General features: G+C 44.2%; 1 protein-coding gene across 1 annotated transcript in view; it reads left to right on the top strand.

Moving 5' to 3' along the window:
- Positions 1 to 23443, top strand: part of FLVCR2 (FLVCR choline and putative heme transporter 2) — a 33467-nt gene that overhangs the window by 5359 nt on the left and 4665 nt on the right. The window contains exons 2-9 of the mRNA XM_077784020.1: positions 5877 to 6018; positions 7229 to 7369; positions 12266 to 12333; positions 13034 to 13137; positions 19681 to 19791; positions 20205 to 20310; positions 20743 to 20854; positions 21788 to 21843. Coding sequence (XP_077640146.1) covers positions 5877 to 6018; positions 7229 to 7369; positions 12266 to 12333; positions 13034 to 13137; positions 19681 to 19791; positions 20205 to 20310; positions 20743 to 20854; positions 21788 to 21843 — 840 coding nt within the window. The remainder of the gene's footprint in view (positions 1 to 5876; positions 6019 to 7228; positions 7370 to 12265; positions 12334 to 13033; positions 13138 to 19680; positions 19792 to 20204; positions 20311 to 20742; positions 20855 to 21787; positions 21844 to 23443) is intronic.

Here is a 23443-nt window from a genome sequence, read left to right as displayed (position 1 = left end):
GCCCTGCAGGATATCCAGGATATGCAGGATATCTGTATTAGGTGACTGGGGTAGGTCCTTGACCAAAGCATATCCCCACTGAGGATTCCAGTAGCAGCTGAGACAGCTGTCGGAGCTGAAACAGCTGTCGGAGCTGAAACCTCTCTGTATTTTTCTCTCTCCTGTCTACTGCTGTTGTTTTGTTGTGTTGCATTTCTTTCCCAGCCGACTGGGGGAAGGTGCATTCAAGGCTGGCAGGCACTGAGTGACTCGCACAGGGGAAAGAGTCTTCACTGTACAGCATTGCACCATATTAAGCATTATGAGATGATGCCACAGGAGCAGAAGTGTGATGTGGAAGGGAGTTTGCTTTGTTTACAGATGAGCTTTGGTTGTGCAAGTGTGGTTTGGAGAAGCAAAGTGTCTCCCACATTAACGGGAAAGCAAATCAAGCTTAAGCTCTGTCTTGCCTCATCACAAGGCTGGATGACAATTTTTACTTCCACAACTTGTGTACTTCCTTATTTTTTCTTAAAACACTGCAAGAAAGTTATGTAAACTGTGCAAAAATGTACATTGGTTTCCTGTCTATCTGGATTTAAATAGGCTCTTCTAATTTTGCTGTCAGTGGTATGGAAGAAGCATATTCTGGACACCAATTTGTACAAAAGTTTACTGTGTAGGATCTAGCAACTTCTGCTTAAACAGCATCTCAGTTGGGTGTTTTCAATTCTCCTTTAGCTTTTAATATGGCTGGGACCTGTGCTGATAGCAAAGTATTGGGAAGCCAACGTGCAGTTGAGAGGCACAGGGTGTGAGAAGGGGGATAGCTGTCTGCTCTCTGCAGGTTGTGATATATGAATTATAGGGTCAGAAGGTTTAGCTGCTCTGGTGAAATGTCATGGTTACAGTTTGAGGGGCACTTTAGTTAGAAAAGGAGGGAGGGCCTAGGACAGGGCTTTAATATGCAGACAAGAGTATAAGATGATGCTGTGTTGTCCAGAGCTCTGGAACAAGCATCTTCTCAAAAGAGTTTCACTGGCTGAATCCAGAGAGAATATAGAGTGTATCCTCCTTACTCTCCGAAGTCTTGGCTTGGGAACTTGCTAAGACGATGTTGAAATGATGGTTTCTGAAAAGCCTGTTGTATTGGTGTTTATCAAAGCATAGATCTTTTGATTACTACATTTTCTATCCACTTGGCTAAACCAGCTGGCTGCTGGTCTGAGTGTTTCCTGGAGCTTCTGCTTATGCTGAGCCTCTTAAAAATTATCATCACTTTTCTCTTCCTTCATTCCCAATTTGAATATTTGGTAACAGACCATTTATTATGTTTGTGTGCAAGTAGTGTGGATTTTCTGTTGACTTGTTCTTTTGAACATGTAGATGAATACCAGATGGTCTTGATGCCTCATAGAAGACATTTGTTTTCAAAAAATTGAGTAATATCTTCGACTCATAACACATTATGTCATGAATGATGGTCCAAGACCTCTTTCTTGAATGTTGTCCTTCCACAGTGATCATCTTTTGACCCCTTTGTCAGGTTTCCTCATTTTGTTGTGTTTCAAGAGTTTTCACTTAGTTTGTAAAGCTGTTCTGGTGCCTCTTTTGGCCTAATTATGGTTTTGCTTTAGCTTGGTCCAGCTTGCAGTCATTTTTCTTTGCTTGAAGGAATAATGTCCAGTTTTAGAGCTGGTGGAGTTTTTTCCTTTTTTTTTTTTTTTTTTTTTTAACTTAATTGTGGTTTCTTTATTTTACAATATTTTGCTAATATCCTGTAGGCTTACAGTGAGCCTCTGACTCAGTGTCTTTGTACAATCCTAGTGCCACTTGCAAACATTTAATTTCATAGGCTTTTCTCCTTCATTTCCATTTAACACACTTTTTTCCGTTAGGCAGCTTCATTTTTTGAGTTATATATTGCTATAGTGTTTTGGAGGGTGTTTCCTTTTTTTGTCACTTCTGCAAGGCAGCTGAATTTCACTCCAGTACAGAACCATTCTGTAATACTGATCATAGTCACACTGTGCTGTTCTGAGTTGAAATCACAAATTGTGCTGCCTCTTCTAAGTTTTCCTCAGAAAAGGGTATTTATGGAATCCAAAAATGCAGTCTCTGCATCATCCCTGACATGATGCTTATTTAGCTTGCAAGGGCATTGTCAGAATTTCTAACTGTTGTGTATTTTTGCTTTTGCAGCATCTCTCTGTCTTTTAACATTTTAAGTGACCTTCTGTATTTGGTGGTCCCCTCTGTCAACATTTATACCTATTTATGGAATTTTACAGGGCTTCTGCGTTCCTGTTGCTGAGTCATAGTTTTCTTTGAGGAGGAGGTCCACTTCTGCACTCCTCCATCAATCATTCATTTAAATTTTTTATGCTGCTACACCGCTGGTTATCTTCTTTCAGGAGACTCTTAGCAGCTAATCTTAGACATGTCATTTTCTATTTCAAGACTTTGGGTACATTTTTACCACCTTCTTAGCTACTTGCTCTTGGTTTTGTTGCCTATTCTTGTGCACACTTGAATATTGAATATGATGGTGTTGTTGTGACTGGTCCTTCACAAAATTTAGGTTGAAAATACATTCCTTCTATCCTTTATTAGTCTCTGAAGAGTAAGTCATCTGAACAGTGCTCTCTGTTGTAGTTGTTGACTTTCCTGGTAGTGTGTTTAAAAATTACCCCAAAGCCTTTTTAAAAAAAAGTGCCAGCAGCCTGATCTCCTGGAGAGATCCTCAGAGATTAGGACAGTGCTGGGTGTTTTGGGTGAAAGGATTCTGTATGATGTACCAAATTTTGAGAACAAGCTTATCTATATAGGTATTAGAGACCTATCTGCCTGTATAGAGGTTGCAAATTAAGTAAGAGGGTCCATTAATGTCCCTTATGACTGATGGTGTCTGTGAGGAGGGTAGCACGGACTTTTGCAGAACTAACCTTATTTTACATTGCTTTATTTTCCATTATGTGTAAGGTGTAGAGAAGGGAGAGGTTATTTTTCCCTTTCTAAGGCATCTGCTAAATGTTCTGGTTAATTGGTTACACTGTTTCTGTGGGCTGATAGTAATGTGCCCACTGACCTCCTGACAACCAGGCTAAAAATCTCCTTGTGAAAGGTAAAGTATATGCAGTGTAATAGTCATAGTGTAATTGTTGAGAGCTTGTTGTCTTTGCTAAAAATGATATGAATAATCCAGGGTCTCTCAGTGTTGTTCAGGAAATCCTCAGTTTTAGTAAAGTTAAAGGGCCTTATCTTTGCAGAATTAATAGCATGAGTTGCTCTGAAATATAAAATGTAGCTCCTATTGCTATGATTTTTGTCCATTCTGTTACCTGGTTCTTATCAAAGGTATAATGAACTCCTAATGGATAAAAGTTGCTTCTTTTTGGGGGAGGAGAAGAGAAAGCACAAAACACCTGTTTATGCTTAGAAGAGTTGTTCAGGAAAATTCTTCTGAACAGGCCAAGTAGTTGAAGAAAGCTGGGGGAGTCTGTGACCCATTGGGTAAGTGATGACTGTAGGACCTCCCAGAAAAAGATTTCTAAACAATTTGCAACACAGACTCTCAATACCTTCTCTGCTAGGTATATCAGATAGATCCTTTTCCAGGATGAAGCAGCTGGAGGGAGACTGGAAAAGATTGAATTGCAACTGTGGACCTGGAGAAACTTGTGTCAGAGGTCAGAATGAAGCGTGGGTCTCTCCTGTTGGTTTGCTGCTGTTCAGCAGCTTATGTGGCTAGCATGTGATTGCAGCGAGAAGGAAGCCAAGAAGTACCTAGCACAGGAATCCAGCTTAGTTCTTCCAAGAATGAAAGAGTGGTAAGACAAAAGGTCAGTTTCCAGTAAAGTGTTTGTCAGCCTTACTCAGGAAAGGGCGAGGGGCACATAGAAAACCTGATATATGAGACTCAATATGACAATATGACTCTTCCCTCAGATGGAAAGGAGCAGTATTGAGAGTCGCTTCCTCAAAAGTTAAATCTTTAGAAATGTTCTGGAGATAGGAATGAAGGCCAGGCTGGCTGTGTGTCCTGGGCTGACCAGGCACACCAGAGGTACAGGCCTGTGCTTGGCCACAAGGAGGGCAAAATAAATGTGCTGCAGAGACAAGCAGGCTTTTGCCCTCTACCAGCCATCTCTGTGAGCCTGTGTTTCATGCCATTACCTTTTCTGTGCAGCTGCAGGCTTGTGTAGGGAAGGGGAGGTGTGAAATTTGATGGAGATTAGAGCCTGAAACCTCTAAACCATAGAGCATAAGTTGTGCTCACTGTAATCAGTGGGCAGTGCAGAGGAGGAGAGTCAGCCTGACTCGCTGTGATGAGAGGCTGCGCATAGGCCATATCTGAGCAAAATTGTGCTCTGGCAAGTTTAGTCCTGTGTCAGAGTCTGTCTGTGCCATGAGGGTATTAGGAAGGTTTATCCTTCCTAATGATCTTTTAAGTTTCCTCCTAAACTCTTTCAGTCCTTGACTTGCTATCTGGGATGGCACAGCTTGGCTTTGTCTTCAGTCTGTGTAACCAAACCTCAACTGTTCTTATTCTTGACATTGCCTTGAACTGGTGGGGCACATCTGAAATCTCTCAGTGGCTCTCCTCGCTAGCTCCCTGCAATGTCTGAGAGACTGAATTTAGTGTTGTTATCTGTTGCTGATCCTGACCCAGGATATTCCAGGTCCCAGTGGAGGGTACTGTTTGACACAGGAGATGTTTGGCCAGACATGGTTGAAAGTCACTTGTTTGTAAGCTAAATGTGGTGCCTGAGGGCAGCAGATAGCTCTGTTTTAATTCTAAGCATTCTTCCTGTCTGAAAAATACACCAGATGGATGGAGGAGTAGGGATTTGGTGGCAAGTTTTCTGGGTCTGAGAGGCACAAGCTGATTTTTAGCCTAACTACAAGATATGGCAACTGAAATATATTTGTTCTGAGATCTTTGTCTTGGCCAGTAAGTTAGTCTTCCAGAATGAGTCTATCAGTAACCCAGAAACACAGATCTATGTCAGAGAAAGCATGCAGAAAGCACAAGGTTTTGCTAGAAGACGGCCTGAAAAAGTTGTCCAAGCTCATGCCTGGGTTACAGGGCTCTTGGGTCTTCTGCTCTGTGCTGATGTGTTTCCATGAGGTTTATGGGCTGCACAGAATTTGTCTTTCTTAGTCCTTGCTTTCTGTACACTTCAGAGCAATTTATCCAGGGACGGCTGCCAAGCTCCATTACTAAAACAACCTTGACATCTGGGGTATGTGCTATAAACGCTTCCTTTGCTTTCAATCTTGATGCTCTTCTAGGTTCTCCTGGTTGTCATAGGTGAGCCTTGTCTTGGGAGGCTGCTCATTTGAAACTATATCAAAGTTGGCTGAACCAGATTAATATTTCAGTTATATAGAGTGGTTGGGTGTCTTGGCCCTTGCATTTACGTGGTTAGAAAATAAATTGGTTCAACTCATTAGCTCATCAAATACTGTGGTTGGTTTGGATGGTCTTGTTTTCTGCTATTTTTAATGAGCAAAATTGGATTACCAGGTGATCAGGCCAGGACTAGAGCAGAGGCGAGGTAAGGAATGGGATGAGTGTGTGAACAGTAGCATATATTTGTGGGGGAGGTCAGGGCAGGCAAGACCTCCACTTCAATGAAGCCAGGTATTCATTCTGCAAAATTGTGTTGTAAAACCTTACCTTGAATATCCTGACAGTTGTAATTGCAGTGCGGAAACCTCTCTTACGGCCTAATTGAAATGGATATCTGACTTTTAATTGTTGGGTGGTAAAGAAGATTTTCATCTTGGTTGTGAAATTGGATTAGGCTCAGTTGAGCCTGTACTGAGCTGAAGGGTAGTGGCACTGTTGTGGTTTCATGTCATGCCTCTGTTTGTCCCCTCTCTCTCCTCAGCTTGGCATCGCTGTAGGCTTTCTGGTCCCTCCAGTTCTCATCCCTAATGTGGAGGATGTGGAGAAGCTGGCCTACCACATCAGTGTCATGTTCTTCATGACTGCAGGTGTGGCATCAGCCCTGTTCATCCTGGTCATCATAGGTAAGGAGGTGGGAATGTGCCCATGAAACCAGATGGGACTGAAATCAACTGATGTGTGACAGGGGCCTGTGTGCCAGGAGATGTGCTGGTCAGGCCATCTGGTGAGGTGTCCTACCATGCAGCTGACAGGGTCATGCAATACTTTATCTTGCTGCTTCAAACCCTTGATGAGCAGCACATGTAGAAGGGAGGTTGTCAGCAAACCTGCCAAATTGTTAGTTTTGTCCATTGCTTGCATAATAAATTCCAGGCATGAGTAAGTCCTTTAAAAACCAACAGAAGTCTTCCATAGTCATCTTCCCTGCAAGCAGGATGCTGGGCCTTGGGTTATGTCTGGGACCTGGCTACCCCTTAAGAGTAGAAAGAGGCAAATTATATGGCATCACAGGAACAAGCTATTCCCAGTTATGAGTGGAAAGGAAAAAGCATGAAGGACAGAAGCAGGACACAAGAGGTGCAATTCCCCTGCTTAACACGTGAAGTTAAAGCCAGATCTTTAGCATCAAAGATTGGCATGCTCACTGGAGAACTGAATTTAGTTGCTGAATTCCATGCAATTTTTTTGATAGGCTCTTCTTGCCAGTTTGTTCATGTTGCTGATGGCTGAATCAGATGTAGACTTCAGATAGAGTGGGGCAGGGAATAGACAAGATGTAAAAATGCCTGTCTAGCACCTGGCACAGCAGTATCCCCTGTGACTGGGATTTCTGGATGCTACTTTAATGATAGTAAGGGGCAACAGATGGCTTGGCCTGAATTAAGGCCAAGGTTATTGTTCCCTGGGCAAAAACCTTGCAGAGATTATTGTTCCTTGGCCACTGCAGAACACTAGGCCACCTTTGTCAACTGACTTGTCCAGTTCCGCTTTGACATTTGTAAATCCACATAACGCTTTAGCACCTGGATGGGCATCCTTCTAGAAACAAAGGCCAATAGTAGTGCTGAAAACTCTTTTGGTGCTGCTGGACACTACATACACAAACAGCTAATTGAAGGCAAGATGTTTCCCTTGGGAAGGTGGCAGGAGTTACTGCTGGAAGAGAGCTGTTCTTTCCTGTTCCTGAATAAGTTCATTAATGGAGATCAGAGCTGGTGTGATTTGTACACTGGGTTCTAACAGCTCCTATGCCATCCCCTCAAATGGCACAGTGTGTGTTCAAGCCCCTCAACTGCACCATTACAAACAGGTGTACTTTATGTCTGGTTTCAGTCTTCAAGGAGAAGCCCCCAAACCCTCCAAGCCGAGCTCAGGCCTTGATCCAGTCAAGACCGACTGTGGAGTATTCCTACATGAAATCAATCCTCCGCCTGCTCTGCAATGCCAACTTTTTGCTGCTTATGGTCACTTATGGTAAGGTCTGGCCTCCTTGTTCAGTTATCACAGCTTCTTCCTTCCTCTCTATGCTCTGCTGGGACAGTAACTGGCTTGAGTTGTTTTAGGGAAACAGAAAGATAGCTCCTCTGTGCTGCCACAGATCAGCAATCCTTATAGCCCAGTACTCTTCAGCAGTGGTTACCAGTGAATGCAGCAGGGAAGAACAAAAGGAAGGCAGGCACACCACTGTTCTCCCAGTCTTTGACTGTTTGCTGTTCATGGGGTTTTCTTATCTGTTCTTTTTTTCTAGTAATTTAGTTAATTGCAGCAAACCTATCTAAGTGCTTACATAAGAAATAGATGGAAGTGTCTGAGTGCAAGTCATAGAACTGAGTGAAAGTCATTTCCAAAGGCAAGGATGTGAATGTGAATGTGACCTCTGTAGAGGTCATATGGAATATGCAGATGTGCAGACTCTGTCAGCTTTCTAGGCGGTCCCTGTGAAGCAATTGGAAGAAAGGACTGGACAATATCTTATGCCATCTGTTCTTTCATGCTGAATTTGCTATTTGCTTCTCTTCAGCATTCTCAGTCTGTTTGAGGGCAGTGGGTTGTGTTGAATCTATTCCCTGATGCTGAATTGGCATATGGAAAAGTGTTTTTCTTACTAGCAGAAAGGCCATTGTGGTCTGTGCCTGGCTGCATAATAGGGTATACTGTAGCCAGCTAGTCTGTGGGTAGTTTTGTCCTGAGTCTTCCTACCAGCTTGCTCTGGAAGCTTCTCAGGGGGACAGTTAAATATTGCTGAAAGTTCTGCACGTTCTGCCAGCAATTGTATCTGAAAGATCTTGTGGATGAGTAGGCAGGTTGGAGAGAGTCAGATGGTGGCTTTGTACTTGCTGAGGATTCTAATGGTCTTTGGAGTTGTTGGAATCTCTGCTCCCTTCCTTCTCAGTGCATTATACTTCTAGAAATGCCCCTCTCAGATTGCTCTTAAACTCTCCTGGCTTGCATTGCAGCTGCTGGATTTGGCTTTTTTTTTTTTTTTTTTCCCTATAGTACATAATACCCTCTCAAAAAGTGAAGACAGAAAAATCTGTCAGGCAGACTGTGTCTAAAGTTGGATTGTATCATCTGCTCAGTTCATACTTACCCTTCAGGAAAAAGAAAGGGGAAAGCATTTGCTCTAAGAGGCATAAACAAGTCCTAGAGAAGAGAGGAGGGTTCTCAGTACAAAGAGCTTGTTTAGAATCTGACCTTCCTGGGATAATTTTTTCTGTCTGTCACAAGCATTGTGGAAAATCTGTTCAGTGGCTCATAATTAATTTTCTCTTGCTGCTGGTCTGTGCATTTTTTCTGTTCCTCTCTGTTTTAGCCTCATGCCAATCTCCAGCTTGACTTGAGATGGTGACTGTTACTCAGAGAGGGAACTATGCTGTGAAACTTTTTTTAGCTTGTCTGGGTTTAAAATGGTGACTGTTTTTCCTACTCAAGTCAAAAGTTACGTTGGCTGAGATTTAAGACATCTGCAGCCACAGGAGTGCAACTGAGTCATCCTGCCTACCTAACACAAAGATATCTGTAGCCTGTTGGCTTTTGTGTTAGCACAGCATGTGTCAGGGGAGAGAGGGGCAAGCCTGCTGCTTGTTCATCTCTGCTGGCTGTAGAAAGAATGAGGATCCTTCCACAATGACAGATCAGAACTCATCTGCAGACCTCTAAGGTTTTGGTATTACCAGCAGCCAGTGATTCCTTTCTTGTGGCAAGACTTGCAGTGCTGGAAACAGCAGTGTCACTGCGGCTTTGTCAGGTCCCAGTGAACTGTTTTTCAGGAAACCCTCAGAGAAACTTTTCCCCAAGGTTGCTGACATTGCTTCCATAAAACTGAGGCATAACAAGGAGTGGGCATTAAGGAATTTCAAGTCTATGGGGCTGGGCTTCGCATTGGAGAGCATGTTGCTAGTGGGAGGCAGTAGGCAGGAAAAGGGTGGGAAATTCTGGTTAAGTGTAATAGAATGGGAGTCATGAGACAGTCTTAAAGAATCAGCATTTGGAATGGTGATGGGGCAGTGAGGAGAAGGCAGGGCAGTGAGAACTGCATAAGGAACCATTGTTGGGGTGGATTACAAGGGTGAACAAGAGAGAGTCTGGCATGTAGGTAATAGGCTGGCTACCTGTGGGAGATCTAGATTCTAGTCTGAGGCTTAATAAGGGCTCTGTTTGGAGCTGTAGGCAATAAATGTCCCTGTTCTAGCCTCTATAAAATCGAGGAGACACTGGGGTATCAAAAACATTATTCCACATTACAAGCAAACCATGATAACTAGCTGAAGAATCAGGTGGTGCTGGACTTTCAGATGTCCTGCTCCCAGCTACTAGTTCTGGTTTCTCTCATCTGCGTGGGCAAATGGCCACTTTCCCATTGGAAACAACCATTACCCGTTTTATGGTCATTCAAACAGCTGTAATTCTCAGAGAAGCTTCACTGAGCAACTGTGACATATGAAGTGCCTACAACTTTCCTCAGGCCTCACATATGCAAATTTGACACATTGTCTTGATTCTTAGAATGTTTTACCTGAACTCTGGTGCCAAGTGTTGCTGCCAACTCTGCTCAGGTTGGGAGCAGGGTCCCTTCCCTGTCTTGGAAATCACGAGGATCACAGAGCTGCTGTAAAGCTGGTTTACTGGCAGTGTTAGGTACCAGAGCAGCATCTGGCTGTCTTCACAACACTGCTGTCCTCTTGGTTGGGTGAGAAATAGAGGTGTGCAAATGTGTGGTTAATGTTTATGCCCAGCTTTAAAGTGAAGAAGCAGAAGGATTGTGCTGATCTGCTGTAATCGTTCCTTGCACTGCAGCTTGTAGTGTCACCTAGTGGGCGGGATGCTCCAGAGGTGGAGATAGGCTGAAGCTCATTTAGGGTGTCTTAGCTGTTTTGCCATACATAGCCAAGTGTTGCAAAGAGACAGCTTTTAAGGCTGGAGGGCTCCTCCTTGCTGAGAGATCTCCAGTTGTTCTTCCCCATCCTTGGCTGATGGCTCTGCTGAGTTTCTAGTCTTCCTGAGTAACTCTTGGTAATGATTGGGTCGATTCTTCTGCCTAATGATCATGTCACTCAACTTACTAGCCTCTACTGTAATCTTCTGATACATGATTTTGAAGTGGGAAACATTGTTACAGGCAATATTTGGGATCACTTGCATAAGAGTCTTCATCTGTTGTCTGTGCCATACAGCTGTGGAGTGAGCTTTGCTTAATTGTAGAATGGTATAGAATTATTAGAAAGGCTCTTAAAGATCATCTAATTGCACATGTCCATGCCATGTGCAAGGACACCTTCCCCTAGACCTGGTCAGTCAGAGTCCAGTCCAGCCTGGCCTTAAACACTTCCATCTATGCCTTTGGGCAACCTGTTCCAGTGCCTCACAACCCTCACAGTAAATCATAATGTTGTCAGAGATGGTGTGTGAAGGGAGTGTGATGCATCCTCCAGCTGCCAATCTTGTGGCTCCTCATAGTGCTGTGTAGGGCAACAGGTGTCCAGTGTTCAGTGGAAGACTGGGCTAGGTTAGGTGCAGGATTGCTGAGTATTTAAGGGGAGATAGGGGACTTCAGGGTTAGGAGAGCTCAGGACTTTGCTCCCTCTGTCAAAGCCCTGCCTCATAGACTGTACTTCTGTATCCTGTCCTGTTAGTTTCTGCTTTTAGCTGAGGCTTAGAGAGGAAAAGTAGGAAGGGGGAACTTGACACGTATCTGTTTTGTCAGGATTTCAGGCATCTGTGCCAGACTTTTTAAAACCATGGCTCCTTTTGGAGCTTATAGATGTGTGAGCTGCAGTGGTAAAATCTCTCCCCTTCCCTCCACCCTTCAGAATCACTGAAGCCTTGAAGAGAAACCAACTGCAAATGTAAATGACTTTCTGAGAAGAAAGTTATACTGACTGTTACAGACCTCATCAGCCTGGGGAAGGTTTCTCAGTCTCACCCAAGGTGAGAGTGTAGCCCTTGCAGTACTGCTGGTCCAGTGCACCATGTGTATGTTCTTGCCTGCTGAGCAAAGCTGTTGGGTTTTCTGCCCTTTTGAGAAGGCATCTAACCAATGAGAATTGCATGTAAGATGGAGCAGAGTGTCTGAATAGGGCTTGACCAGTATCACCCCAACAGTTTCATTCTCACCTTGGGTGATACTGAGAAACCTTCACCAGGTGGTTGATCCTTGTAACAGTTAATGTAAGTTCTCTTTCAGAAACACAATTACTTTCATGGTTTTCTTTTCAGGCCTCAGTGGTAGCTTTTAAAATGCAAGGCTTTTCCTATGCAGACACTCAACCCAGGTGCCTGAGGGTTGTGCTGTCTGTGCTTCACCAATCAGCTCTGCTCCTACTTGTCTTCTAGCATTTCTTGGCTTGGAGAGAATGTTATTTACTGGCTGTCAGCAGGGAGAATGCTGACAGGCTCTTCTCTGGGAGGAAAACATACAGGTCAATGACACTGTTGTTAACTGAATCTCAGGTCCTTGCTCAAGGTATGATGCTGAGGCAGATGCTTTTCTAGTTTTCTGACTTGGCTGGTAGCAGAGGAGAACATGGCAGTGCTAAAAGATGAATCTGGCTGTGAGAGAGGGTTGAATCTCTGTGAAGGAGTTGCAAGACCTGACAGTACCAGAACTCTGCACAGTCCTTCCTCTAGCTGCTTAGGTAAGAACCATCCTGAAACTACATGGTTCTTCCTTCTGCATGCTGAGGCCTGGATGTTGGTCTGCATTTCTTTCAGTAACCTATGTCTAGCCAGTCTGGCTCACTCTCCTGAGACTCTGCAGCCTTGTTGTGAACTGATGGCCCCAAAGATTTCTCTCTCAGCATTTCTACCATTTCACAACCCAGCAGGAGAGTAGCAGGCCCTGAATGTGCTGCATTTTTATCCCCTTCTCAGGTCTGAATGTAGGTTGTTTCTACGCCTTGTCCACTCTGCTGAACCGCATGGTGATCCATCACTACCAAGTAAGTGCATCCAACCCTCATGGCCCTCTCTGATGCTTGCTGTTGTCCAATACAGGTTGGATCTAGCACAAATTGGCTGTTCCTTTTTGCCTTTACACCACCCCATTCTGAGCTCTAGAAAAGGTGATTCTGCACCTGAAATGAAAGCATTTACTTCTGAGAAAATCCTCCAGCAATTTCCTCTCCTTGTTTCTGACTGTGATTCCTGCCAGGACATCTGTCCCAGAAGGCTGCCCATGCTCATGCTCTGGTGGCAGAAGGGTGGGGTGTCTCTGTACCTGAGCTATTGTACAGCTTACTGCTAGTGCTGCATGCCACAGAGCTCCTTTCTGTGCTGCCTTATAATGAGTCCCAGTATTTCCTAGTCAATCTGGCCCAAATCCTAACAACAAGCTTCATAGAGTTTATGCTAACTCCTCTGAGAGTATCTGCTCACGCTGGCCAGTTGCACACATTTTTCTCAGGACTGGCTCAGACATAATTGCCAGACCACCTTTTTTTCATGGACCAGAAGCACTGGCTCATAGTGGGCTCAAAAGTGTTCCTGCAAAGGCTGCTTCTGGTTAGTGCATTACCAGCAGAAAGCATATATGAAGACTAACTTCGATGTCTCTTCCTCTCTGGGTTTTCTGCACTTTGCTTTTTGTTGGATATGAGTTAGCTCTTACACTTGTTTGAGTGTGTATGTGTCTCACCACAGGGGGAGGAGGTGAATGCTGGCAGGATTGGACTCACAATTATACTGTCGGGGATGGCTGGGGCTCTGATCTCCGGCATCTGGTTGGACAAAACCAAAACATACAAGTAAGTTTGCCCCTGTTCCCTAGTGACTGTGCTCTTCTTCCATACTGTGCAAGGAAGAACCCTGTGCAGTTGCAAGTTGGCACTATAGGGACTGAATCATTGGGAGGATTTGTAGGGAAAAAAATAGGGTTCTTCAAAATCCAATTAGTGTAAAGTGAAGTTTGGAGCTGTGCATTAGCCAGCACTAGGCCCAAACCAGATCTGGTGTTGGTGGTCCCTAGGGAGGCTTACAGAGAAGATGAGATGGCCCAGTAACTACTTCCATCAGAGATGAGAGAGTTCTTGGCACAAGTAGAATCAAGTCTGTACCAGACCATTTGTCAGCCCTTACAAACCAGCCTCTTTGAGTTTTTGTCCAGCTAAATGAAAGGCACATTGAATCCAGTGCCCAGAGGCATTGTGCTGATGGCGTGTTGCTGTAATTAGGGCAAGCAAAAGGGTTATTGGGGTTACGGGTGGATGATTATGTTTGTTGCCCAGCGAGTTGGGAAGGTAGATCTGGCCAGCATACTTTGCCAGCTGCAAAGGGACAGTTAAGAGTCTTTGCTTGTCCTACAGTTCCCAGTCCTCAGAAATTTGGATCTCACTGAAACACCTCTGTAGGATATCCTAGGTGCTACTGAGAGACTCTTGTGTCTTATACTGTCCCTCCAAAAAGGTCCACCCACCTCTTTGGCTTCTCTGCTGGCTTTGAGAACTGTGCTACAGCCTGTTGTCTGAGCGGGTTGGGTGTGAGGGGGCTTTACTGGTGATGGGCTGGTAATGACTTGAAAAGCAATTTCAGAGTTTTATTCCTTGCAGCAGCTTTTCATCTGGGGGAAGTCCTACTGCCATTATCCTACCCCATATCTTGGGCCAAAAATGCACATTCTCATTGTAGACAGCTTAGATTAATCTGGCGAGCTGTGAGCTTGCAACTTCTGAAGTGGCCTCTGCCCCTAGATCCCTGTAAAGCACAGGGATCAGAAGTAGAAAATTGGCTTCTCTAATAAGAAAGAACAGTAGGTGAGGACTTCTGGGATTGGCAGGTTGTTTGTTGCTGTGTCTAGTTGGTTGTGTCTCACTCAATAGTACTCATATGGGAGTCCTGGGGAATAGAAATACAACTGTTAGAACTGTACTGCTATGTGACTTGTGTTTCTTTCCAGCCCAAGGCTAGTGGTAAGGTAGCCTCAGCTGGTGCTGCTAGACCAGGTATCTTCTTCCTGGTTCTCCATAAGTGAGGTTAGGTTGCAGCATGAAGGCTTGAAGAGCTTTGTGACTCATCATGTGGAGCTAGGACTTGAAATTCGGTAGAATGGGAGAGAGAGAAAAATAACAGTCCAGAAAAAATAGAACTATGTCACCTATGGAGTTTATTCTACAGACCCCCAGGGACTATTGGGAGATAGTTTTAGCCTTAGGTGAGGAAAACCCTGCTAAGAATTTGTTCTCCATTACAGCCTACAAAATGGATTTCTGTGAAACTAGCACATTTTTTTTCTGAGTGTTACATAGTCTTTATTTAGCCCCATTTAAAAGTCTATTTAAAAAACTGTCAAGATGCCAGATGTTCTAGGTGGGTACCCTCCCCCTTTCCTCTGTTGCTGCAATAGTGTCAAGAATAAAATGGTAAGCACATGAAAATCAGGAAGGAAAGATATCAAGTCCTTTTTTTAGTCAGCTTGGAAAGAGAGGGAAGCAAATGAATGGGATCCAGCTGTGATTGAGGGGAGCAGGAGGAGGTTAATAACAGAAGGAATTGCAGAGCTCTACATGCATGTTTGATCTTTACTGTACCATCAGCACTTATTTGAAAGGGTGAGGCTGTGCTAAGTCAGGCTTTCCCCATCTGTCATGCTCGGGCACCAAATGGCCTTGCACTCTTGCTTTTATTTGGCAGGCAAGTCCCTGCAGCAGTCCCTGCACTGTTCTTGTTTTTGGAATAGCAGGTGCAAAATTGGTCCATTAAAATAAATATATGGGTTATATGGTGATGAGTGAGCAGTGCAAGAATTAGGGTTGTCTTTGGTGGTATGGCTTGTTGAGAACAGCCCACCTCTTTGAATCACAGGATCAGGAGAAGAGCCTTAACGTTTTGACATCAAGTTCCTGACTCAGAGGATGGATGAGGTTGTGACACCTGGAGACTGCTGGGTGCATTGGTGTTGGTAGGATAGTCTGGCTCAGAAAGAGGTGTTTGGGGACTGAATTAATCAGCACTTCTCTTTGGTTATGCTTTTCTTTAAAGTGCAGTAGTCACATGGCCTCAGGTCAAGCTGGTTGCAGTCAGCACTGTCAGCTTTCATTGTTGCATCTCTATAAGGCAAGATGTCAGAAATATCCATCTCTCTCTCCATTGACTAGGCAAGTGGTGTTTTAGGTCTGTACAGATGCAAAGTACAAAAATTTGGGGGAGGGAGAAAAGATGGTGGAAGATGAGGCACTTGGCTCTCTTCCACTGAAAGATGAGTGCTCTCTCAGCCTAGCCTGACCTGCAGTTTGGGCCTTCTTATCATAGTCTGTTTTACACGAGGTTAGTCTTTGTGCAGTGGATATGTCTTCACCCTGTCGTGCCATATATCTTATATAAATAATTTACCAAGACTGTCCTTTCTTCTGACCTTCATACAGGAAGAAAGCGGCATAAAACTGAATGCCAAAGGATAAGGCTGTGGTGAAAACCAAAGCCAATTCTCCAATTCATCCCTTTCTGCAGCATCTGACACCTCTGTGTCTTCAGCAATGGGATCTTCTGGGAGCACAGGATCAAGGGTGTTGTTCAGGCTTGTGTGCAGCCTGGAATGTGCTGTCCTTGTGGCAAAGCCTGTGGAGACTATCTGTCATCCCTGTCCATACAGCAGAGGATGCTGGAGCTGCACACAACATCCTAGTGAGCAGCTAAAACTTTTTTTTATGTGCCTGTGCCCCTCATCCCACCTCCTGCTCCCAGCTTGTTCATTTGTTGCCTCAGATGTTACTTGACTTTAATGTTTTTGCAGCTGCAATTCCCTCTGAGTCTTGTCCTGTCACTTTTGCTTTCCTCATCCAAGTGACCTTGTGAGACAAGGCTGAGTTGGGCCATATCCATTCCTTACTCTGAGGCTTTTTCTGGAGCTGATTGAACAGCAGGAGTTGTGTTCTTCATTTCAGCTGTGTTCCTTGCTGGTGCTGGTCCTGTCTGGCTTTTTTCCCCAAAGTCTCTTTTTTCTCACAGTCCCTTGTGTGGACTCTTAAATCTGCTTCTTCTGAAGGTTTGGGAATGTGACTGGGAGGGCAGATGAATGTCAGGGCTGGTTAGGTTAATCTAAGTGGCAAACATGTCAGGTCCTTCACAGATCTCCCTCTTGCTCTGCCACAGAGACTTGGCACTGGTGCTGTCATAATAATGCTTCCTTTCCACATCCCAGAGCACAGGGTTGGGTTAGCCTCAGCTTTTCTATGATAATGTGTAGGATGCCTAACTTCCAGCCTGTACTCACTGCACTAACCAGCCTGTTAAGTAGACAGTCTCTGTTCCCTGTTCCAGACTATGAAAATTGTCAGTCCCTCTAGAACTGTCATGGGAGTAGGTTGCTAAAAACAGCAGAATGCAGTGCTGATGTGCTCTGTGAGTCTGCTTCTCCTCCTTTGTGCTTTTCTCACTCCCATGAGATTTATGGCTATGATAAGAGACTTATTAAGCTAAGACTGGGCATTCTTCCATGTCCCAGTGCCCCTGGGGCCACAGAGCATTCTTGTTCTCTGGTGAACAGGGTGTCAAAGGCCACTTCCTGGGAGCACTCTGCCTCTGTGTCTTTCCCCAGGGGATTTTGTTTCCCTATGCACCAGTGTCTACCAGTAACTCAATTAAGCCCTCTTCAAAATTTTGTGTCTTTCTTGGACTACTGAGCATTAATGCTCATGGGAGCAGAGTATGGCAGAAGTCTGGCTTAGGAGAAGTCTGCTTGTGTGCTTAAGGCTATTTCCTGCAGCAAGATTCGCATTCACTGCTGTCTGTTCAGATCCTGTGAGGGTCTGTGGTGAGCAGGCAGCAGTTCGTGGGTTCAGGGCGCTTCCTGGTCTGTATTTCACACAACATTCAAGCCTGTGGTCCTGTTCTTTCACAAAGGTATGTTGATTATTTTTGTCCTTCTGCAGCCTAATGATTCAGGGCGGTCAGTGAGGAAAAGTTGCTAGATGAGGTACCCATGGTAGGATCAGTTTTCTCCATTTTGTCCTCTATATAGTTCTGCAGTTTCAGTGAGGAACACCTTCAAGAGTTTTCCTGCAGATACAAGTCTGCTTGCTCTAGCTCTCCGTGGGGGCACAGCGTGTCCTGGGAACTGAACTCTTCTCTTGCAGCTTGACTAATGACATAGCATCAATGTGAAACAAAGCCTTGACCACATCTGGTCACTATCTCATTCTTCACCTTTGCCTGGAGATGAGGGGCAAAGTGCAACACTTGGCAACTCTCATGATGCTGAATAAGATACAAATCCCTTGGAATACTTGAACCATAAGCCTAGAAAACTGAGTGAGATTTTGTGTGACTATCCTGAGACCTCTGCACTGAGCCCAAACTGTCTGTGGTGAGAAAAAAATTATAAAACTATCCATGGCTGAGTGTCCCTGCTGGCAGTGACTAAACTTCCAAGGGCTGCAGCCACCTCTTGGAGGCCTGCACAGTATTTTAGCACTAACTGCTATGTAATTTGGAGACTCCTGTTTATGGAAGGAGCTCCCAGTTCAAACTTGGTTCATGTAGCCCAAGTACAGAACTGTGATTCTAGCTTTGAGTTCCTTTCCTAATTATCTCTTTTCTCCGTGACTGCTTGTCAAGCCATGGGAGGCATAAGAACTCATGGGACATACCTGAGGAACCTGTACTGAGCATAAAAAGGCTTTTACTTGTATCTCTTTCACTCTCTGGGACTGCTCTTTTTCTGTTCAGTCAGTCTTTCAACTCTTCTCCTTCTGCAGCCTCCAGGCACTGTGTCAACCAGTAGCAGCTTTCTGCAATGGATTATAACAGAAGTAAGCAGTCCCTTTGTGTAGCCTTTACAGCTGAATTTTTCCTTCAGTGAAAACTTTGGAAAGAACATACTTGAGAAATGATACAGGATTGGAGGTTAAGAGATTTAACTACTCTTTTGATACACAACAAAATTACAAAACAAAATACACAACACGCCACAGCATGTTGTTTAGCCTTTCAAAATATTAAATGAGCCTGGTGAACCTTTTAAGTATGGATCAATAGCTGAAATCTGAAATTAGCTTCTCAGGTCTATGTTTGGATAAGAATTGACATACAGGCATGAGCCCCACTGACTGCAGTCATTGCAGCAGTGAGGGAGGACAGAACCTTCTCTGGAACAGTCCAGATTGATCTGTAGTAATTCAGTGTACTGGAAATATTTTCTTACACATTGTAATACTTACTGTCTACTTGGGTTGAATTTTTGACAGTGATAATTTGCATTAAAAAGGAAAAGTGAAAATACTTTGAGATTAGTTTCTTCAGTGGAATTCTAGGAACTGATATCAAACACATTCTTTAATGGATTAAAACTTAAATTTGAGAGAATGTACACAAGTAGCTTGTGGTAATACGTATAACTTCTTCCTAAAAGACAATGATCAAGTTTTTATCAACTCTGGTAACTGTTCTGCTTTCAAAATCCTGGTGGAATTTCAGTCAGGTAAAGTATTAACGTTTTCCTCCTTTCCCTCCTTTTCCTCCTCAAAACTATATACTGGAAAGACCTACTGCTGCTTCTTGTACTAGAATGAACCTTGTTTTTTTTAATGTGGAAAGGGTTTTCTTGGTGTGTAGTCAAGGATGACAATTGCTAAATGTTTTGTTAAAAGCTGGCCTGGGCTGTTCCTGTGTCTTGCAGTACTGAGTCCACTTGCATGGCCTGGCTGCAGGTTTGGCTGTTCCCAGGATCTGACTGGCACGATTCCTGAGCACAGGGTGTCTTGCTTGTGGCTCAGCTGCTGCTGGCTGTGGAACTAGCACCTGATAAATGTTCTTATGGCTTGAGGGTGAGGCTGTGAGGGCAACCTAGCTTGCATGTCACCTCTCCAAATACAGCAGGTAGTTTAAACAACAGAAAGGGGCAGCAATGAAAGCTGTTTTGGACAGCACTGAAAAATATAGGCCCATAAGACTTTAGCAGTGCTGACACCTCTTTCCTTTAAGTCCCTTCTTGAGAGTGCTTGATCTCCTTGGCTCCTGCTTATAAGTAAGTATATTCAACTCACTATAGTACAGAGGATGCCCAAGAAAATTAATGATCTCTTTAATTGGCTCTTGTTCTCCTCCTGAAGTGCCATGTGCCATATATGACCAGGCATCTGTCAACCTGTAGTAGGATCTTTCTTCTGCTGCTGCGCTGCTTTGTGTGCCTTCCATGCTCTCTGTCAGTCCAGTTCCTCTGTCTGGGTATGAGTACCAAGAGACTCTGCAACTTATAAATGCTTTTTTTACCCATGTGCTACAAGCTATATATACTAAGATCAGTGGGCAAAAAGGAGGATTGGATGAAATAAAACCCTAATTGCTTTTTCTTGCAGGCAAACAACTCTAGTTGTCTATATCATGTCTCTGGTCGGAATGATAGTCTATACCTTCACTCTGAGCCTGGGCCACCTCTGGGTGGTCTTTGTGACTGCTGGATTTCTGGGGTAAGTTCATGTGCAGGGTGCTTTCTTTGGCATGTGATGGGAGGGGATGAGCAGGGAGGCAGAACTCCTGCTGTGGGAGGGACTGGGGAGTGCCATAGCACCTGAACGGCTTCTGTATGGTTTAAGGACAAAATTATCTTCCCTTCCTATTGCTGACTTGTATGTGCTTCATTAGAATAAGGGACATTACTGTGACCCTTAATTGTTCAGGTAATCAAGTGGAAGCTTTTGGAAAGCAAGTGGTACCCACAGCCCCATAGATGATCAGTGGACAAGAGTGAAAAGCATGTGGGCTGGCATGGCTGTTTGACTGTGCTGAGGGTGATGCACCTTAGAGTTACAGTCTATTCTGTACCTCTTCAGTCTTCCTTCTGGCAGTTGCTGAGTCTTCCTTTCTGTGTACTTCATTACAGGTTTTTCATGACAGGATATCTTCCCCTGGGCTTTGAGTTTGCTGTGGAGTTGACATACCCAGAGTCAGAAGGAACGTCATCAGGGCTCCTTAATGTCTCAGCACAGGTAGGTGTGCTGTTTTCCCTTTGCTTGCCTCTTTTTAGGCAAAGAGATTAAATTGTAGTTCCAAGCCTTGAGTCTTTTTCTTGTCCATTATTGGTGTAATGTAGTGCAGATCTAAGCACCCCGGGACCTGGCTTTTTGAATGATGTTCCTCATGGCGTTTCTGTAGTGGCACTCATTCTGTTTCTGTTTAAGAAAATACTTCAGAGTGCCAGTCATCCTTGCCTTTTCCAGCATAGCTCTTAACAGTGCTGGCTCGTCTCCAATGAGAGATGAAGTTCCACCTCTCAGGATCATCTGTCATTCCATTAGCTGCAAGAAGGTGCCTCTAGATGTGTTTATAACCAACTGTTGATTGGCCTGTATGCTCTGATACTTGGTAAAGATTGGAAAGAGTTTGCTTTATAACAGCAGTACACATTTGTTTGTTTGTAGATTTTTGGTATTGTCTTCACCATTAGCCAAGGGCAAGTCATGGATCGCTTTGGGACAAAGGAAGGAAACCTCTTGCTTTGTTCTGTCCTGTTCCTGGGGACTGTTATGACAGGTAATTAAAATTTTCAGTGTTCTTCTGCTCTGACTTTGCCTTGGGCTTGGCACATTAATTGAAGTTGAGTCAAGGAGTTAAGTTAGAAATGTACTTAGCAAAGATCATATGCTGTGATTAGAGTTTAACAAGGAAACTAATTGATACCAGGTGGGGATAACTGAAACAAGGTTGGGAAAAACAGGTGATATAGGAAGTATTGTAAGAGTGCAGTAGCCATAAATACCACTGGGTTCTAATAATGAGAGAAGGTTTGGACTGTGACCAGCAAGTCAAGGAACCCTACCAACTAGGCACAGATGCAGAGTTTACAATGAGGAAGATGTCTTACTTTCTCCCCAGAAGCCCACTGACCCAACTAAAGAGGACAATTGTGCAGCTGTAATGGATATTCAGCTAATTATAATACTAGGTGAGAGCTAGTATTTATGTAATAAGCATTGTAGAAACCATCCTGGAAACCATTTGAATATGTAAAATATTTTTGGATAAATAGAGAGCAGAAACTTGTGACTTTTTTGCACATTCCTTTGGAAATGATTCTGCATGTACCCTCTTTTCAACTTAATTAGTTGAAGAGTTGTCCATGCTTCACAGTGCCTACAGGAAAGGGCAGAACCCACACAGCAGTCCCATAGCAATGCTGTTCCTCTTTAAGCATCTGGTCTGCTTACAAAGAAGAGCCAAGGCTTTTTTCCCTGGCTCTGGTTGGGGTCTCAAAGTTGGACCTTCTACATGCTGCAATAAAGAATCTCTATCCTGCCTGTTTCAGAAGTGTTCTCAGCCTCACTCAAGAGAGTGGTTTCTATTGCTTATTGTAATGTGTTTCTGTCTCTTCTGGGGCTTCTGCTGCTCATTTGAGTCCTGGGGAATTGACTTGGGCCCTGTGGTGACTTGACTGCTTTCACATCTCTCTTCCTCCCTCTGTTCCAGCATTCATTAAGGCTGATCTCCGAAGACAACGGGCCAATTTGGAAAATGAACAGACCGTGAGTAAACTCCCTTTCAATCCCTGCTGTGCCACTGCTATTAGTTCAGGACAACACCCAACCTCTGTTTTTTCTAGGAAAGGGGGTGGCTTGTGGGGAAGCTCCTTGTTGGCATTTTCAGACTGGATGTAATTGTAGATCTCTCAGCTGCTGGGGCCTCTGCTCAGTGTTAATATCTGTAGGCTCTAGTCCTCTGGGATTCTGCAGGTCTTCACACATCTTCATACCAGCTAGGGCCAGATGTAGGGCAGTGTTGTGGTCACTTCTCTCCCTTGACAATGTGTTGAGGCCTTCAGTGATTTGCTCTTTTTCAGAGCTGAGTAACTATTATTCTAGGCCCCTAGGCTGGCAGGTTATTTCTCTTACTCCTTGCCCTCAGCTGCCAAATGGGGTTCAGTGTATGTGCCTGGAGGTAGATAAGGTGACAAAGCCTAAGCGAGGGCTTGAGCAATCTGGCTGCTCACATTTTGCATAGTGCTGCTGACAAGGCTGCTAGTTCTTACTTGCACACCAGAGCTTGGGGTGTGATGTCCCTGTGGCATTCTGTGCAATAAATGCAGATGTTTGCACATGGGATAAGGCCTCTAGTGAGCTAATTGCAGTGGATACTGTCAGAAGCTCTCCCTGAGGGAAAGGGAGGGGGACTGGTTGCTTGGGGCTATTTTCTGTATTATTCTGGGCTCCTCTTCTACAATGTTAGCAAAGATATCCATTCAACGTTCAAGCAACCATCAGCAACCATGACTAGCAAAGTGTGAAAATCTCAGTTCTGTGCTGTCTTGAGTCAGGTCCATTCAGAAGACAGTGCTGGTGGCACTGTGAGCTGAATTCATAAAATGGATGTAGAAGGCCCAGGAAAGGGCCTGAGGTCCTTTGACAGTGAAGGTGATGCCTTCTAGTAGTAGATCCTTTCCCTTTATCAGACATTTCTCTCATCAGATGAATTACACATTTTTGCCTAAGTCCTTTTTAGTATAAATAATTTTCAGTCTAAATACTATTCTAAGAGCTTGCTGCTGCATGGGGAAGAGCATTGCAACCAGAGCAAAAGTGGTGCAATGTCATTTTTATAATCCTAAAAGTCTCCAGAACTGACAGTAATAAGAAGCAGAGGGATGTGAGATAACAGGTCTCAGTCAGTGAAAAATTTCACTGGCAGCTCCTTCCCCCTGAGGAGATGTTCTTGGAGGAAGTCATGCTGCACACCCCCAAATGTGTTCTCCACATGGCTGAGCTCACCTGAGTATTCTCAAACTTAACAACCTGCTGCAGGTGCTCAACTGACTGGTGGTAAGCTGAATCTGGTATTCTGCATTAAAATGGATGCCTTGGCCAAGGGATCAACCAGCTGGGCTTGGGCATTGTGTGCTGCCTTTGTGGAGAGCTCTGACAAAGTCAGGTACTGGGGCTTTTCCATGTGGCACAGCTGCCTTACACATGCTTGGGTGATTTTACTGGTTTCTTCCATTGCCTGTTTCACTTTCTTATTTTGCTCCGCTTTAATTTCTTTTCCTACTTGCCTCCATATTTTCTGATTTATGACTGTCATTACAGAGACTCCAAGGCAACAATCAGATCATGGATGATGGGACTGTAGCTT

This window comes from Lonchura striata, chromosome 6 (assembly GCF_046129695.1).
Source record: "Lonchura striata isolate bLonStr1 chromosome 6, bLonStr1.mat, whole genome shotgun sequence".
Taxonomy (NCBI): domain Eukaryota; kingdom Metazoa; phylum Chordata; class Aves; order Passeriformes; family Estrildidae; genus Lonchura; species Lonchura striata.
Note: the sequence above shows the minus strand (reverse complement) of the source record. Positions and strands in the feature narration are given on the sequence as shown.